At 33.5% G+C, this 20,586-nt stretch overlaps 1 protein-coding gene across 1 annotated transcript in view; it reads left to right on the plus strand.

Annotated features, from left to right (window-relative positions):
* LOC149574739 (U-box domain-containing protein 44-like) overlaps window positions 1–13,630 on the plus strand; it is a 58,579-nt gene extending 44,949 nt beyond the window's left edge. The window contains exon 4 of the mRNA XM_089814558.1: window positions 11,752–13,630. Coding sequence (XP_089670684.1) covers window positions 11,752–13,190 — 1,439 coding nt within the window. The 3' untranslated portion in view covers window positions 13,191–13,630. The remainder of the gene's footprint in view (window positions 1–11,751) is intronic.
* The last annotated feature ends 6,956 nt before the right edge of the window (window positions 13,631–20,586 follow it).

The raw sequence follows: 20,586 nt of genomic DNA on the forward strand, positions 1-20,586 counted from the left end.
CTTCAATAAGGTAATTGAATAAGTTTTTTTTTCCTTTTTGACTTAGTCAAGGTGGTTGAGTTTCTCCCACCTTTTTCTCTTCTTTCCTCTCACTTCTTTGTCTATATAAGGGAGTGCCTTCCATTTTAAATATCATCAATTTGTATGCAAGAAAACTCTGTAGAATTTGTGCAAATACAACTATGATTTATTTGTACAAGTTTCAAAAAAAGTGAATAGAAGAAGCAATTTGTTTCAAAGCCATATCTGGGAAGGTTGTGGTCATGTAAATTGTAAGCCGTGTCTACAATTTGTATTGCTTTCTTAAATTTGTGCAAAGTTGTTTAGATTCAGATCCTCTATAGAATTTGTTACTTTCGGTATATGTGCTAAGATAACTTAGAGATTCATAACTAAGAAATCATTGTTTATGGAAGTTTGTGCTCTATTTGTGGTGGTGAAATTAGAGTTCGAAATTATCTACTTGTGGAAGTCTGTGTGCTCCATTTGTGGAAACTCATCTTTGAAGGATTGCGTAGGATTTTGTGAGCTCCCTATTCTTCCTTATTGTTTAGAAATTAGACAGTTCTAAGCCAATACCTAAGTTACCGGTTCTAGTTCGGGTTCGAAGAACTAGTTCGCTGGTACGTCAAAGTCTTGAAATGGGGTTTGGGTTCGTTTGGGTTTGTTAATAAAAAAACATTTAAAATATATATATATATATATATATATATATATTCACATTGTATGCAGCCTAGAAAAATGAATTAAGATTAGAATGCCACATAGTATCAAAAAAAACAACAAAAACACTATAAACTTGTAATATTAGCATTATATCTATTAGCAACACCAACATATTAAAACAATATTGAGTTCAAGTATAATTGTTTAGACTTTCAACAATTAGAACTTTATGCTAAGTTTCAATTATCCAATGGATTATCTAAATCTTCATCTTCTTCCTCTTCTTCATCATCATCAAAAGCATTAGTTGGTTCACAAACATTGTCAATGTTATTGGGATCAACTGCACTAAAAACATTCCTGCTTTCGAAGTTGTCCAACTCATATTACTTTTTAATTGTACAAAGAGCTTGTTTGTTTGTAATTAATATCCTACTTAAAAAATGTTATATAAGTAGCTTGTAACTCCCTTCACCTATTGAAGATGATGTTAAACGTTTCAAATATGATTTATCACTATACAAAGCTTCCAATTATTTGGATAGGGGCTATTATCAACAATTGGATGTAAAAATTTCACTAGAAGAAACCTTGAGGGCTAGTTTAATTTGATGTAATAAATATTTGAACTTCTGCAAATTTTGTTTGTAATGTAAAATATCTTTATGCAAATTCTGTAACAATTGTTTTCTGCACTAAATTATAGAATGGTCCCAATGAAACTATACTAGGTTCACACTCGGTCTACCTAGGTCTTCCTTGGTTCGACCTAGGTATGACCTGGAGGAATCAACCTGCTTGGGTTCAAACCCAAGTGGAACCCAAAAGGGAACCGAGACCAAGACCAGGACCAAGAATTGGTTCGAAATTTGCATGGTTCAAAGGGCTCAGAGGAGAATTGGGTAACTAAGGCCAGTATGCTTACAATCAATCAGTGAGTTGATTTGTGTTTATTGGTAGCACTGTTCCAATTTGAGATAGAAGCATAGTTAGAGTTTCTCGTTTAATGAATTTTTGGATTCTTTCTTGAAAAAAGAGGAATGAATATTAGTACATCCCTTTTTAGATTGTCTCAACTTCTTGCTTGCCTTGACTTGGTCCCGGTAACAACGATAAGGGAGAGCCTTCACTTTAAGGTAGGAGAGACTTTGTCTCACACACTATGGCTGAAATCTCTATTCTATAATAGGAGTTCTAAAACTATCAATTGCAAAATATCTACCCAACACTTCTTTAAGCTTTAATCCCTATGGGCACCTTTAATAATGGTAGCAAAGAGAATTGTGTGGATTTCCCTAGTTTTTTCTTGTTGACTCTGTGTGTTCTAGGCATAAGAAACACTCTAATCTTGGTGCATCACCTCTTTTTATTTTTGTTTTCTTTCTTATCCTTTTCCACGATAAGTTGTTAGAATAGGTTTAGCTATAAGATTACTTAGTGTTGGGTTTGGCCAAGATTGTTATGCTTAGTCTAGAAAGAGAACCCACCATTAATTTTGAGGCTTGGCTTCATTCAACAACATCCCACATCTCAAAGCCATTCCCATGTTTCACTGATGAGCTGGATTTGGCATCCAATTAAGTGTGTAATAGAGATCGACAGGTACTTGATTGGGAGACCATAGAAACTCAACCAAATCATGTCATTGTAATTTGGGCTTTCATGGGATCAAAATTTGGTAACTAAAGGAGGTAGGGACCAATACCTTTCAAGATCTATGGTCCCCAATTAAGAATTTTGTGTATTTATATAGGATTTATCAAGATAGTAGTGAAGAATGCCCAAGACTAGAAACAATTTGGATTCCTCTCCCTAATCTTTATTTACCCAATCCTCTAGTTGCTCTTGAATTGAGCCTATTCTCCAAGAAATCCCAATTGGGTCCTTTCATTGAAGATCTATTCTAGAGTCAATATTTGTATCTGCTAAATCTCTTTTGGTTGCTTGCTTATTCTTCTTAGGAATTTGTTCATGGCTGTTTTTTCCTTCATCCCAACAGAATATAGTTGTCCTTTGTGTAATACTGTAGTACCATTTCTTCTTGCTGAAATTTGGATTACTTATGTGCTCAATCATGATCGAATTCTTGCTCCTCTACCTAGACTTTAGACCTTGTGGAGCGGAAGACTTGCAAAAGTCATCTCCCCTACATAGGTCTACTTGTGAGGGAGTTAGAGCTCCACAATCCTTAGTTCCTTTCCAATCAATTGGGTTGACCTCCACTTTGACTTGGATTCATGACATGTCTATGCTCTACTTCATCTTTCTCCTTACAACCAATCTTTGAGAATCCCTCTTACTCCTTGTTAGTTCTTTCTTCTTTCAAGTTGGTTTTAGCTTACCACACTTTAGGCTTTCTCCCATTTGCTTTTCACCTTTTTTTGCTCCTACTAACTTGTGCTTTTCTCTTCTCTCACTTACACACCATGGACAACTAAAACCTGTAAGATAAAATCATTACAAAGTGTAATTTGAAGCATTACTAAACATAGTGCATAGTTATTACACCAAGTTCTATCTTATAAGTTATTCCATTTTCCTAATTATTATTGCTGCATAACTTACATGTAAAATTTATCATGTGACAAATGAAACATTTGAGAGTTATTTTGTAATGTCCCCCAGTTTTGAGTTGTGGTAGATTAGATGAATTTAGTCTATTATTGGGTCCTTGTAGGTTGATACTAGTGTCTAGAGGACCTTGAGGTAGAGTTATTAGGTTGTCCAATGGCCTATAGTGGATTTTGGCTCCATTTTGAGGGACTTACTATTTACAATAAGTCAACAGTTGGTTCTGATGAGCTCAAAAGACTTGGAGGAGTTGAGTGATTCTCTCAGTTTTTATTTCTGACTTCTGGTTTGGGCTCCAAGATTCTTGGAGGGAACATCTATTTTTAGTAAGTCAATTTGTCAAGTTCATTCATTGTCTTTCATCATTAAGATCACTCATGTGTTGTTAGATTTCGATTCTGATGCTTCTTCAATTATTTCAAAAGACGAGTGAATTGTAATTATTATTCAACTAAATATGTTGAGGTTGCTATTTTGGTTGTATTGTATTGGCCAACTTAGTGTCATAGCTTGTTGAAACCGGGTTGAAAAGTTTAAATTGTGGGCACAAGAAACAATGACCTTGTGTGTCAGGATGTCAGAATATGGTTGAAAATGTCATTTTTTGAGGCAAAAGGAATTAATAAATTGTATTATTCAATTATGTGCCTAAGTGTATAAAACAAAGGGGTTTTTAAGTGTAAGGTGTCTTGAAGAAGCCATATTTATTTATTATAAAAGCAATACTTTGTGAGAAGGGAATTCATTCTTGTCTATTTCTTTTTGATATTTTCTTGTGAGGGTTTGGAGTGTGAATTTTTGAGGACTGATTCCTCTTGATTTGAGCATCAATTTGCTATTGTTGTATAGCAAATTGATTGGCCTTTTAGTCTGTGGCTACTGTTTTTGAGAAGGTAATTTTTATGCTGCAAATTTGGTGTCTAATTTTTGTGATAGACATCCGAGTTGGGCAGCCAAATTTGAAGGTGGCTGATAGGCCAACACGGGGGCAAATAATAACAAAAGAATTAACAATTTTATGATGAAGTTTGGCTGGTCTATACGTGTCAATCCGAGAGCGTAAGCTTGCGAAAGGTGTCCGAGCAATATGCTATCAAGGGATGATAGTTGTGAGATGAGGGTTTATGAGTGCATCTACAACACACGAAGCTAAATCTATGAAAAGCCAAGTCAGTCCCAGCAACAGGAATTGTCACTTTCTGGTGACAGGAACATCAGAAACATAAATAACTCAATAAAACTAATCTCTAATAAAAATGATTACAAATCTTAATAAATTATCAAATCATAATCTATTTCATATGAAATATTATTATATAATCAAATACTGATATTAAACACATAAACTAATTTACTACAATTATATCTATACTATGTACTACTAAGCTAATTAACATATAAATGAAAACTAATTTAAATATACTCCAAACAGAAATAAAAATGAGATCACCAGATAACTTTGGAGTGGGCCTTTCCTCCTCAGCCACCTGGTGATGAAGCCAAGTAGTAGTCTTAAGTCTTCGTAATCATGAAAATATAATTTTTATATTTCCAAATGAGAATGATCTATTACAATGCTGTGCAATCTATAAAACCTGTACACTTCCACACACATTATATCTCATGCTGCTTATATAGTTGCAGGCTTAACAAATTTATGGCTATTTTGACATACACACGCTTAACAAAGAATGGATATTACGTAACCATTCCTAACAGAAATTTACATCATGCAAATAATAGCCAATTTACTGTTATCATGCCATATGGAATAATACTTGTCTTCATCCATCTTTGTGTAGCCACGGGTTTGAAAGGGTTATATTATAACAAAATACAAATATAGAGAGAAGTTGGTTGTTGCCTATCCATGTGATTCATGCAGGTATGGGTGGAATAGATAACATTTGTTTATAGAAACAATATCACCTTCAGCCAATATGGATTTGAAGCAATTTGCAAAAATGTTTTAGAATATTCTAGTTTGGTTTCCACGTGAGACTTGCATTATTAGCAGTAGTATGGAGTAATATTTGATCATGTTTGTTTTGCTGTTCATGTGTACACTCTCCTTCTTGACGTCTTCTTGCTGTACATAATCTCTTGGCACAAATATGTGATGGAGAGAACCATGGTTTGTTTCCAGTTGATAAATATGAATCATAGGTTTTTTTAACATGCATCCACGTAAGTGCCTTTGCTATCATCTCCACATATGAATTCAGCTAAGCTGGAGAAGTTGAGCTGGTAACAGCAGCAAAAACAAACTTTGAAAATTGAAATCCAAACCCGTAATAGAAAAATCACGTTTTGAAAATGGTCTCTAACTTTTCCATCTTGCATGTTCTGAAAATTTTGCCGCGTGGTATTGTAATTGGGCATGTTCTGGACAATGCCCATGTTTTGGATTTTTGAGATTCATCCGCATCTATTCACAAAATGAAATGCAAAATTGACTGTCCTCATTTTAGTTGGTAATTATTTCTGTTATGTTCTTTCTCAATATACTCCTTGGTCAATATTCTTGGAAGCAATAATGCTTTAAATTGTTGAGGAAATAATGAGTGCCAATAAGATATAGAAAGAAATACATTTCAAAGTGGATGAAACTTTGTATTTCTGAAATGGCTACAGGAAGATCTGTAGGCGACAGGAAGATCTATGCTACAAATCAACATGCTGCAATATTAAAGATTAGTAAAACATAATCAACAATGAATTTTCCATATTTTAATCCCAAAACCATATTAAATACTACTTAATTATATTAAACTATATGCAACGTTATAATGGTAAAATGGAAGGAAATGGGATAAAAATGGAATGGAGAAGTATGTAGGAAAGTGTGTAAGATAGATTAAAATAGAGCATTAAATAGGTTATGCTTAGCTCTCATCAGCGGCGTTGAAGAATTTGGAGCAGCCAAACCCTATCTAAGGCTGCAATTTGTTTGCTACAGCAGTGGCTATACTAAGGTTGCATTTGGTATGAGTTTGGTGTTGCAAGATCAATGTTGAAATTTTCTGGCAGCGTTTTTCATTAAGCTGAAAGGTTGGAGTTGGTGTGGGAAATTTTAGGTCTGCTGCAATAATTATATCAGATGCCTACACTTTTCCTGTTTTCATAATTTCTTTTTATTTGAGCATTGTTTGTAATAATTGCCTCAGATATAATTGCAATTGAAACTATGCTGGCAATCATTTCCAATTATTTCATTTCAAGTTATTTGTGAGCATTCATAAATTCTCAGTGCTCCATGTGGACGCGTCACTACCTTTTTTTTGCTCATACCCGTACCAAAGACAGAGCGAGGACAGGAATTTCCCGTCCCCAAATTTGTTTCCTTTTTCCTGAAAAAAGAGGATGTTTCCGAAATGACACTTTGAGAGCAGCAGGGTACGGGGATGAGGACGACTTTTCTACATTCTTCAAGTTGCATGTGCAGGCACTTATCTTTCTTTTACGTGTAATTGGGTTTAAAAACTTTGTTCGTAAAAATAGTTCTCACAAGGAAAGCACATTCACTATATGCTTTGCTTACAAAAGAACCCCATTTCCTTGCTTGCATATGCTCCTTTCATACTTACATACTACTGTCATATATTTTAAAAATCCATAATGGTGAATCCTTGCAGGCGCATACATGTTTGTTTATGACGGAAATACATAGCCTCATCATAAACAAACATCTTTCCACTCTATTTTCAATCTTTTTCCACGCATAAAGCTTGCTGCCCACAGATGCTATTGCCCTCCAAAAGTCTGTTTTTTTGGTTTTTTCCATCATATAAGCACTTTTTTGAGCTTGAAATCTGTTTGCTGTCCCAAAAGCATTCATCTGTACTCTATATGCAGTGCTCCCAAAAAATGTTGTTTCCAAGTTTTCCTCCCATTTTAAAGAGCTTGTTTTATGCATGCAAAAAAGAAAAGAGGACACAAAACAAGCATGCTCAATAATGGAGCCTACAAGGAGGTGAAAGTATATTGCATGGATAAAATGTTTTCAAGCCCAGGATGGAGAGAAACAAAGGTGCTTTTCTTATACTGGAGAGCAATTAAGGATCCAAGTTCATGTTCCAGATCAAGATGCTTCCACCAAATCTGAGCACATCAACTATTGAGCATCCTATAGCAGCATGAATACAGAAAAATGATGATGTAATAGAACTTGTGTCTTGTTAGGCACTTAGAATATTAACATTATAAGATTTTCACAATCCATTTGAAATAAAAAAAGATTGTTTCTAGATTTGATTGTGTATGTTTTTTTAGCATCAACTTTTCGGATCACACTTTGAGATCCGTGTATGTTTTTGCATTATTAATATTTTCATCGTGTATCATGTATTTGTAATTGACATATTAAATGTAATGGAATGACAAAATGTAGTTGCATGTGATATTATCACGTGCAAAGTTGTAACATGTAATCAAGTTGCAATTGCATTACGCATGCAATTTTGAATAAGCCAAAGTTAGTTAGGAGTTTGTTTTTGAATAAGTCAAGGTGGTTGAGGGTTTCCCCTTCTCTCACCACCTTTCTCTCTCTTCTTTTCCTATATAAAGGACGAAGCTCATTGTAATAATCATCTTTTGGTAAAGCAAGAAAATTCTGCCAATTTGTATATGTAAGACTTTGTGCTTGGATGTACATCACTTTAAGAATTTGTGCTTGGATGTAAATCAAATTTCTTTCAATAGAAGGGGCAACATGCTTTCAAACTTTGTGTTGATTCAAAGTGTTATGCGACAACATTTTTTGGATAGTAATTGTGAATTATAATGCTTTGTTTAAGAGGGATTTGGGTTTAATTGACAGACTTTGAGCTGCCTTTTGTATTCAGAGCCAATTTGAACTTTTTGAAGACTTTCTACTACAAAAGGACAAATTGTGATAGATAGTAGTGGTTGCAATTACTTAGAGCTGAAGACTTTGGGCTTTAGTTATATATGTGTTTTTATTAAATTTGAGAATATCCAGTAAGAGACTTTGTGCCTTACTAGCTATTTTACTTGAATCGTCATTCAAGACAAGCGCAGGAGACTTTGGGTTCCTATTTTTGTTCCATAAAATATAAAAAAGTAAACTATTGCCTTTGGTGTTGATCTTATGTCAATTCCAGGGTCATAGGTATTGTTGTTGTATGCAAATCATTCCTGGAAATAGAGGAATTGATTAAGAGAACCATCCTTGTAATTTCAGCTTAGTTCCTATTAAAGCCACCTACGGTAAGAAGGGAGCCTCTCCTATTGCTGAAAGGAGAGATAAATCTCATGAAGTGTTGCCTAAAGTCACAACTTTGTAAGTTGTGGTTAGTGGCGTACAAAATTTTTAGCCAACACCCTTCGTCAAGGATTTTTTATTGCCTTCTCCTTCACCATGGCTGTTGTCCCTTCCTCAAGATTAACTTGATGAACCCAAGCACAATCATCCTCAACAAAGACAAAATCCTGAACTTTGGTAATCAATTGTGATTAGGGATCAACCTATTCTAAGTAATGGGAGATAAATTAGAGTCTGAAGGTTGTAACAAACATAGATAAGGTCATTCAATCGTCGCATCAGCAACTATTGTGCTTTTGGAGTGTATGTGCTTAAATATACTTCCATTATGCTTGCTTTTTGAAATGCTCCATGATTGGCTTAAAACATGTATGACAATCTTTTGAAAATTTGAAACCTTAACAAAAAGTCTCCTAGACTATGAATTTGAAATGAGAAAACACAATGAAAATGACTTCAATCTTGTTAAGAAATTTAAATTTTTAAAAGTACAATCTTAAATTTTAAATAATTTCTATTTGGCTGCAAAATGTCATCCTATGCCTCAAATACATCTTGCATAAATAGGTTCCCTTGTGTAAGTTTGAAGTTCTCACTTTTTGGAGATGAGTGTCACTTTCACTTAAGAATCTACTTCCATTAACTCTACGCTATGTAAAGCTCACACAGAGCCTTTGGTTTGGTGGTTCTGCTTTTTAAGTTGAGCCTTATTAGGATTTTGGGTCAAAGAAATAATCAGTTATATGTAAAGATTTTGAAGCTGATGGTGTCATTACTGATTTATGATTCTATAATGGGACAATATTTGTCTAATTAATGGTTCCCTTTGGATATTACTATTTCGGATAGGCATGGATAACCTTACGAGTTTCTTACAATTTAACATCCAGTACATTCTCCCATGACAATTTGTTTCTGCTTCTTTCTGGTGTTGCTTGACTTGACTCTACAAAATAGATTATCAGTTCTCTCATGACCCCCCAACCACAAAGAAATGAATATTACGAGCTTATTCATTACTACGGTAGTTACTTCAAAATAGATTATCAGTTCTCTCATGACCACCCAACCATTGACAAATGCATAATGAGCTTATTCATTACTATGGTAGTTACATCAGCTTTGGATGTTAGGTGTGATTGTAGAGTAACGGCCTTGCTGCCTCACAGAATCCCCCAGCTCAACCTTCTTGAATGTAGACACTCCCTAATTAGCTTTATCAAATCTTGTTTGGGTTCTCTAACAACAATCAATGATGACATTAATGACTCCTCCATTTCAAGTATAAATAGAGATATTTTACAAGAATTGTGTCACATCTTTCCAGTATTCCTCAAATTATGCTCTTTGGGGATCATTTTCCCACTACTAGGCTATTTGTATTGATTTCTTAACCATGTCTTACATCTTTTCCCCTAATTTAGGATCATGTGGAAACATTGCTGATGGTCCTTAAATTGTAGATACGAAGCTGAGTATACATTTCTGATTGAATCTTCAAGAATGTGAATGAAGGGCTAGTAGACTCTCTAGGCCCAAAATAAGCGAATTCAAGCTAACATGAGATAAGGAAGCTCATGGAGCATGTGGTCAGACTGATTTGTCGATTATTGTTGCTGGCAATTGTTGCACCCAAAGGGAGAGTTGAAATGTGACCCCTACAAAACTTAATGTATCTGCTTTCTGAATGTAAGGAGCCAAGTACGTCTCATCAGGATAGGGGAGGAAAGTAGGAAACATATATTTTGAATCTTTGTAAAAGGAATATTGTCTCTGCTAGGTCTCACAGTAAATGAAATTGAACTGCCCTGCTGTCTCTGTCTCTTACAGTCAAAAAGTGAACAGATTTGAATGCCTATGAGAGTCTGGTGATCAGTATTTATCTGCAACAGTTGAGAGCATATTCAACTGAGCGACAGGAAGCCTGATGTGATATACTTGGGATAGAAAACCATTATTGTGTAGAGAGGCTTTTGTGGAGACATTGAATAGAGCTGTATGTAGAAGTTCCATCGTCTTTTTAAATTCATCCTGCACATTAAGAAGTGTTCAATGCTACTTTCTGTGATCAATTTCTTTCTCAATTGTGATATAGACAAGGTTTTCCAAGAAAACTATGAGAGTTTTCATGAGCAATTCTATGGACGGTTACAATAAAAAACAAAAATTTGTTGGGAAAGCACCGACTTCCTTAAGTATTGCACTGACATTGAAAATAATTCCTGTTTCTTATTCTGCAAGTGCTGGCTTAATGGAGGTGGCACAACAATTATTGACAACTACCTACATGTTCCAGCCAATGGAGACAAAAATGCGATTTCCTATAAAACATCATCAAGTGTGCTCAGTTTTTTTGTACATTGGAATATACTTTGCTCAATCTCATGGTGTAGTTATATTGAAGGATACATTACTGACTATCGTAATGCATTAGTTAAACTACAAATTCTGTTTAGTACATAATTGCAAGGAATAGCTTTATCTCAAGGATTCAGGAGGAATTTTTCCGCCCTTCTAACTTTCGAAGGACTTAATGATCAGAGTTGTTTGAGAAGCAAGAATTGGTAGAACTGGTTTTCAGCTGAGGGTAATTTTTTAAATTCATAAACTACATTTTTTGTTTATCAAAATCATATGATTATCACATAAGGGATCCAGTGAGTCCACATTGTTGTGATGAAAAGACATCCCTAGCCTTTTAGAATACTGCGAGGTAAATCTTGGTCCCACTTTGATTCGGTTTGAGCTTGTTAGTTCTTGTAGTACTTCCTGCATGGTGAAAAGCTCAGTTGACATCAATTTCAGTTAACAGTTTTGTTCTTTGAGAGAAAATTATGATACCAACAATGGAGTATCTAGACATATACTTCTGTATGTTGCCATTGCTGTCAGCCTTTAAAGCAATTCAGATATTCTGGTTTTCAAATGACACAACATATTAGTTCATTTGCAGTTCAAGTTGCCTGGCTAGTAACTGCTCTGCTAATGTAAGACTTCCTGCACCAGTTTGTTGTGGTTTTTTTTACTAGCAAATTTGTGCTTTGGAGTCCCGGATATTTTTTGGTTTGAGAATGGGAATCCCTAAGATTAGTGATGTTAGATTACTTTGGCTTTATATTTTTCATTTATTTGTTTTAATTAAATATTGTTACTTATATCAGATTGAATGCACTTTTTGTAAAGCTGAATAATCTGCATTGGACATAATTTTAAACTTTTTCTTGAAACAGGGTCAGCTGAATCGAAATTGGAAATGGCAAAAGCTCTTGCAAAATTTGATCTTGATGACAGCCGTAGAGAGTCATTAATTGATGCACATGTAATAGAGGCTTTATTTGACATCCTGAAATCAAGGCAACTTGAATCAAAGCTTGCATCTCTTAAAGCTTTGGAAAACCTTTCATGCCATGACAAGGCCAAACAGTACTTTGTAGAATCTGGTGCAGTTCCTTGGATTATTGATTCTGTCAACAGGTCAGAACAAAAAGTGAAGAGCAGCGCTGTGGCTATTTTAGCAGATTTGACTGCAAAGCATGGGGAAAGTTTTCTGGTGGATGCAAATGGAACACCAATTCAAATCAAAGAGATAGTGGAATCAGTTATTGAAATTATAAGGTCTTTTGGCTCTTTAACATTGAGAACTAATTCAGCTAAGGTCCTGTTGAATTTGGCAACACCTACTGATTCTCATGATGTCAGAAAAATAATAAGCTCCAGTGATCAATGCCTCGCAACTTTTTTGCATTTGGCTAAAGTTGCAGAGCCACCACTACGGGATGTTTCTGTACTTTTGCTGTTTTCCTTGTGCAACAATGACATGGATGCTGTCTCTTTTGTCAGTGATGATAGGGACTTCTTAAAAGCACTCCTTTTTTTAATTAAAGAGGAGTCGGTCAAGACACACTTGCGGGCAGCGGCGGCAGGAATTTTCTCAAGCATTCCATCCAATAATAATGTAGATAAGCTAATGATGGGTGAAGATGCACTTCCAGCATTAGTAAAGATGATTTCTGGGACAGATTTGGAAGGCCAAGAATATGCTCTTGGAGCTCTTATTAGATTTACTACTTCAGAGTATGTTGAAGCAAAACGAGCCTTGATAGAATTAGGTTTATTTGACCAACTCAAACAAGTATTGCAATCTGGCAGAAAAGGAGCAAAAACGAAGGCATGCATAGCCTTGGCAAACATTTCCAGAAACACTCCAAGATTGAGCACAGAGCCTCAAAGGAGGAGCTTCAGGCTTAGCAGGAAATCTTCAATCAAATGCAAGGTTCACAGTGGGAGGTGCAGTTTGAAGGACACTTTCTGCATTGTGGAGGCAGGAATAGTTCCAGATATTGTGGAAACTTTGAAAGATCAGGATGCAGATGTTGCTTTGGCTGGGATGAAAGTTTTGGAGACACTGTTAGAGGGAGACATGCTAATAAATGGGGTACAAGTCTTGCAACAGTTCGAAACCATAGAGTATCTTTTTCCTTTGATAAACTTGAATTCTTGTATATGTTCTGAGAAGTGCGTTGATCTGTTTGATATGATCCTGAAGGTGTCAGAAATGAAGGAAAAATATGGACAAAGAGTTCAAAGGACATTGACAAGTCTTTTGGCAAGCAGGAATCCATCACTAAAGCAAAAGGCTTGCAAACTATTTAGGGAGATTGGAGAGTAGTAGTGATTTTGTTAACAGTGAGTTTCCTTTGTGATCTGTCTCAATTTGTCTAATACGATCCAAATATCTTAAAAGAGATGTGGGGCCCATTTGAGTTGTGATGATTTCTAAACACAGTGCTTTACAGGTTCATCAAGGGCATTCGTCTCAGACCATGGGACAGACTATGCTGTAATATATAATAGTTCACTGTCCAAAGTTAGGAAAGCTTTTGACAGTAGTAGACTAAATGCTGCTTGACTTTTTGCACAGTAGAACGGCAATGATTTGTGACATAAGGGGTGATTATTTCAATCTTTATTTTACTTTAAGCGGTCTTCCAGAAAATATCCTCATGTTAATTCCTACAGATGTGAGACCAGTTGCAGATAACATGAACTATTTTGGTTGTCATTCATATAGATATATAAACATTGGAAGTATACGTTTACATTTTAGAATCGTCTAAACAAGTATGTTGGCCTAATAAATCCTTTTCAGAATCAATTTTACTGTTGCAATGTATTGTTAGTTCTATATAACATCTGTCTCAAGGAAACACACTGGAACAGGCAATTCTCTGGTAAAATCTATGACTATATTGCTTCTACACTTTTCTCAATTGTACTTGTATCCCGAAGTTGAAATATATAATTCTTGGGGCAATTCCAGCCAAGGAAGAACACACTTTTATTTGTAACTCTGTATTGCCAGAGAAAAATTACATTTTATAGATAAAAATTGACAATTTTACACTTCAACCAAGTACACAACAATGGGCTCTTAGAAGGCATATAAGAATTAGAATGGTATTGAACTTTTCGTGCTTCTATGTTGATGTATATTACCATTTAACTGGCAGTTGGGACAATAAGTCAGCAAGTTGTTTGCCTGCACTGGCTCCGTGTGAGTACATGAATCTGTAAGTTTGATAAGGAATTTACTTTAGTAAAATAAGTTTGATCTTACGTAATTGGTTTTATTATTTTCTGTTTAAACAAATTTCTTGTTGGAGGTGTGTTTATTTAGCTCACAGATTCTTCTTTTATTGCTAGGGTCAGCCTATAATCAAGCTGTTTATTGAGCTCACATTTATAACATAACCATGAACGATTATACTGTTTAAGCATTTCATCTTCCATGTGGTCAAGCTAAATTCTCATTTCTCATTTCTCATTTCTTTTGTTTAATAGACATAGAAATTTGCAACTACATCAAAATTTCACATGGCTTACATGGTAAAATTTTGAAATTTCTATTGGCATTAGGATGATAAGCACTCAGTTATCTTCACAATATTTGTATGCCAAGGATAAGTATGACCACATAGTGTGATTGATAGATATTTTATGCGATTCTCATTTTCTCAGTTATGGCGAGGCTTGCCATTGTTCTATTCACTTTTATTTGTAAGTTCTGTATTGCAAGGAAAAAAACACATTATAGAGATAAAAATGAAAATCTTTAATCAAGTACAGAGCCATGGGCCCTTGGAAAGGCATATAAGAATTAGCATGGTATTGAACTTTTTGTGCTTCTCTTTTCAGTAATGCATTACTATTGACTGGCAGTTGGGATAATAATTTCAGCAAGTTCTTTGCCGTTACCTTGGCTCTGAGTGAGTACATGAATCACTAAGCTTTATAAGGAAATCACTAGAGTAAAATAAGCTCGACCGATCTAATCCTTTTTTGTATTTTCTGTGTTAAGAAGTTCTCGTGGGAGGGGTGTTTATTCACCTCATAGATTCTTCTTTTATTGCTAGGATCCCTACAATCAATCCATTTATTGAGCTAACATTTATAACATAGAAATGTACAACCATGCTATTTAAGCATGTAGACTTCCACGTGGTCAAGCTATTTTATCTCCTCTCTTCTCTTTTGTTTACAAAATCTGAACTTTGCATCTACATCAAAGCTTGGTGTGACTGACGTTGTTGATCCTTGAAATTTCTATCAGCACTAGGATGATAAGAACTTCTTATTTATCTTCCACAACATTTGCATGTGGAGAGCCTAATGATAGTATTGCTTGGACTGTTGTCCAATGACGTAGGAATAACTGCTATTCAAACTCTTGCTCATCTTCTCTTGTGGTGCAAGTTTGGCCCTCCCCTTTAGTACTTAGCCTTTGTGCTTTGTTTTCCGCCTCCATAGTCAACATCTGCTGGGCTGGCTACATGTTGTTGGTGGCCTGAAATTTTGTTCAAGAACATTTGTATGCCAAGGAGAATCATAAATGCATAGTGTGATCTGTAGATCTTTCACGCGTCTCTTATTTTCTCAGTTATGGACAGGCTTGCTATTGTTCTCAAACAGTATCAACCGCTTTGATGTGATATGCTGTGTTTCTTTCTATTCAGATTTTAGCAAGAATATAATGTTTAAAATATATGTATTGAATGCCACCTGAGCCTACTAGACTGCATAACTAGTGCATGCAAATAATGGAGATCACATGTTTTCTAAGTTCAACTATTTTCCCATTTGAGTGCAAACACAGCAATTGCTCTTGAAAGTTCATCTCAATTGTTCCCAATGTAGTAATCCAATAGAATCTAAAAGAATACACCCATGTAGATAAATAGAGGTAAATCTAGTTGTTAATAAACAATGGAATTATTAATGCTTGAAATTCTAGAGCGGAATAGATAAAAAAATTCATTTGAGTAACCAACTCAATGAAGTCTCTCGAGTCTACTAAAATTGTTCTCTTTCTTCAAGAAATTCACTAGCTTGAGAGTTAATAGGGTGCGATGTAATGTCTACCCCTACTTGACTTTTATGATTTGTTTTGACCGGATTTTTTTAGGCCTATTTTATTATTGTGTTTTATGATTAGCGGTGTTGGATTATCGGAATTGATTAATTGTATTTCATATTTAGTTAATTTATGTGAGTTATTAGTACTAGTTGTTTCATATATGCATGATTATACTTATGATGATTGTATATAGTGATTTCAATTATTTCATGATGTTAGATGAACTATTTATATGTGGTTTCTATAGATACTTACCCCATATTTGCATGTGTATAATGTGTGTATGTTTTCTTTATGTTTGACATTTCTGATGTGGTTGAAGAAGGAAGTTATAGTGACCTGCTAGTCGGGATCTACACGATGCATCACTTCTTGCCATTGCCTATTTAGTTTAGAATATTGTGTTTGTACATGCGTGGATTTTATGCAGATTGCAAGTACTGGGTATCGACTTCTTTGAATTGTCAGGATGAATGTACCCTATGGCAATATTTCAATGATATAAGTGGAGAGATAACTCTTGAGTCCAAATCCTAAACTCTAAGTCAACTGTCTTAGAAAGTAGGACACGTATTTGAATTAGTTTCATCTTTTCGAATTCATCAAGTGACGTGAATTCGTGATTTTAACCTTGGAATTTGATATTGTCCTTTATCTTTAGTTGAGTTTTCATTTTTGGTTTTGTGGGTATGTAATGATTTTCTATTATAATTAAATCAAATTAAAAGATAATTTAATAATTTAATTTAATAAAAATTTTATAAAGAAATTTGATATTTAATTATATTTAATTAATTGAGAAATTAATTAAATAAAAGAATTAAATTTAAAGATTTTATTAAAGTTTTATTTTTGACATTTTTATATTTATATTTATTTAATAATAATTTATTTAAGAGTTTTATTTTAATAATAAACTCTAAATAATATTATTAGTTGATAAATATATTATTTAAGTGTCTCATGATTTAATAAGAGAGAGAAAACATAATTTAATAAAGTTTATTTTAGTTAAATTGCATAAAGCTTATGCATGAAATTAACATATAATAAATTAATCAAAGAGAGAACAAATTAATTTAATAAAGATATGTTAAATTGCAAAAATTGTGCATGAAAATATAAAAGATAATTAAATATTAAAATAAATTGATCATTGAGTTCTCTTGTGTGATAGCACAATTAGAGCTCCAAATTTCAGAGAGAACTCTTTATTAGAGATCTACAGTTTATTTTGCAATTACATTGGTTTTGGAGGAGCAATTTTCAGAGGAAGAAGGTTTTCAGGAAATTGGTTTTGGAGGAGCAATTTCAGAGGGGAAGGTTTTCAAAAAAAAGGAATAGTTGCGTGTTCTATGCGATTGTTGTCTAAGCATAAAATCCAGGTGGGATCTCATGGTTTATTTGTATTGTGGTTTTTGTTCTTTGATTTTTTGTCTTCTCTATGTCTATTGTGTTTTCTGCTTTTAGAATTCTTTGGAAATTTAAACCCTTGTATGTGAGTTTATTGTTCTTGATTGAGAAATATCTATTTATGCTTTAAGAATTAGAAAACCCTAATTTATGTTTTATCGCTCTTTGTTTATTGAGAATTTTTGTGAATTGATTTAATTTGAAACCATTGTTTGATTGATTAAAAATCTGAAATCTACGTTTTGAAAGAAAAACCCATTTGTTTTATTGATTTTGACTGTTTGATCTAAGTTTCTATATCATATTTATATTGACAAATTTTATCATTCATATGTATGTATGTATGTATGTATGTATGTATATATGTATGTATATTTATATACATTATATATATATATATATATATATATATATATATATATATATACATATGTATATATATATATATATACATATGTATATATATATATATATACATATGTATATATGTATATATATACATATGTATATATATACATATGTATATATATATATACATATGTATATATATATATACATATGTATATATATATATACATATGTATATATATATATACATATGTATATATATGTATGTATATGTATATACATATACATATACATATACATATACATATACATATATAGTGAGTTGTGGCATATTCTGCCGTCACAATTATGGTTGGTGATTGGTAGAAGTTGGGTCAAGATTCTCTATAAATTCCTCATGTTCCAATGGTAGTCCCATAACTTTTTCCAAAATTGTGTGAGAAAATGACACCTTCAATCCTTTAACTATTGCCATTCCATTCTTTAAGGAGTTGATAAATCAGATTGCGCTCAAAGGGTTTAGTTAGGTTCATATTGCACAAGCTGAACAATTCCACCAATTCCAAAAATTATGTTTTTCCATGTGCAAGAATAGGTGGCAAACCTACTATTACAAATCTAGAAAGTATAGGATCAAATTAATGATCACTAATTTTTTTGGGAGAAAGTATAAGGTATATAGTGAGAAGGCATCCTATACCTAGGTATTAAAGTTACGATTAAATATTTCCTTGATTTTACCAATAATATTTTACATATGAAAAATGCAACTAAGATCATCAACAACTAAAGCATAGACAAATGGAGAGAAGGGAAAACCTTGTCATGTTGAGAAATATCAGAAAAGTAGATGGAAACAAGAAGGCTTGGTTCAATTTGTTAGCATTTAGAGATGCAAACCAACCGCGTACACTTGGGGATGGATCGGCAGTCCCCAGAGAGGTCATTGAATCATGCATTCAAATTGCTGAAGAGGAATGTTCCTATTTGTTTTGCTGACATACTGGGCACTCCCTAACAGACTGAAGCACCTCTGCTTTGAGTCCTTTCCAAGTGAAGCGCTCTCTCACCTGCCGATATGTCTTAAAGAATCCGGGATGTCATGCCAAACCATCCCATGCCTGAACCAAATCTTGTGTCAACTAGCTTTCTAAGGTCTCTTTGTTATTGTCCTCAACGTTACTATCAGTTACTACTACTTGTTGGTCGGAAGTGTGACCCCCTACTCTCTCTCTCTCTCTCTCTCTCTCTCTCTCTCTCTCTCCTCTCCCATCCCCTACTCTCTTGCTCTCCCTCTCCTACTGCCTACTGTGTCTGCCTACTATCGCTAGTGTCACTCTTTTCGAGATTCTTCTCATAGAATCTCTTTCACGATAGTCACCAGTGGTTCTCACTACGTCTGCCTACTGTCGTCAGTGTCACTCATTTCGAGATCCTTCTCATAGGATCTCTTTTGCAACAATCACCAGTTGTTTATAATAATAATAATAATAATAACATAGTAATTTATAATTACCATGTAATAATATTATTAAATATATTAAAAAAATGGAAATTGTTCTGGAGGAGGTTTATTTTATTAACAAACAAATTTAAAATAAAATAGATAAAATAAAATATAAATTGGTGGGCGGGGGCCACCAACCCCCACCCACCCCTTACCTCTTTTCTTATCCCCCCTTCTTTGTTTTACGACAACGTTGGCCGACGAGCCTTAATGTTGTTTGTTTTGCTTTATTTATTTTTTAAAAACATTTTAATTATTAAATTTTATATTTATAAATATAGTTTGTTTTATAATAAATGATATTATTATTATTCTAATATATAATTATATTATATGGTTTTAATATTTATTACTATTAATAATATAATATAAATATATTATTTTATTAATAAATTAATAAATATTTTAATTAATAGTTAATAATAATTATTAATTTATGATGATAATATATTTATTAATAGGAATGTTTTAATATTTTTTAAGGGAATATTTTATTAATCACCTTATTAATAGTATATTTTAATAAAGTAGATTAATAATCATAATACAAATTTGGGAAATTGATGGGTTTATTAATTAAGTTCGAATTTGGTGATATGGATTAGTTAGCTGTGATAATTTTTCATTACTAGGGAAATTTTATTTTGATTGTAGATTTGAAAACTTTGGTAAGTCTAAGACTTAAAACGGAAATGTGAACCCTGTTTTGAATTGAAAACTCTATAGACAATAATACTTGGAAAACGAAAACTGTAACCTACTTGTATATTGAATTCTAGTGTTTTGATAACAAATTGTATTCTTAAAAAATTTATATGAATTAGTTGAATCATTTGGGATTATAGTGACCAAGAAAACCATAGTGAATTTGATAATTAGAGAAATGAAAATTGAAACTTGAATTGAGGTAAAAAATCATTATGAATTGATATACTTGATAAAAAAATTGAAAACTTGAAAACCTATAAGTGAAAATGGAACTGGTATGTTTTCAAAACCTAATATATTGTGAAAGTAAGTTGTGTATGCACTTTTTTTATGACGTGTGATTACTGTTGGGTGTCAGGTTGGCTTAGCTTTGACCAAATCAGGATGTTTACCAAAGGCTTGGGAGTTTTGTTTGTGATGTCATGATGATACATTGTATATGATCTTTTATACTCAACAATGGTAATGTGTCTTGTATGCTCTATGAGGTGTTTTGATCTATTGATTATTGTTGCTTTCCAATATTCTTGTATGAAACTGAGGTGAATGGTGTGACCTATTTGATATAACCTTTGAGTCTTTGATTAGTTATATTTGGATTGCTTTCTAGTCACTTGTATAGCAGTGAGGTTTTTATAAGATTTGTTTTTGGTGATGTCATGTTATGGCGTGGAT

This window comes from Cupressus sempervirens, chromosome 2, assembly GCF_028749045.1.
Source record: "Cupressus sempervirens isolate cs-2001-9-10 chromosome 2, ASM2874904v1, whole genome shotgun sequence".
Lineage (NCBI taxonomy): Eukaryota > Viridiplantae > Streptophyta > Pinopsida > Cupressales > Cupressaceae > Cupressus > Cupressus sempervirens.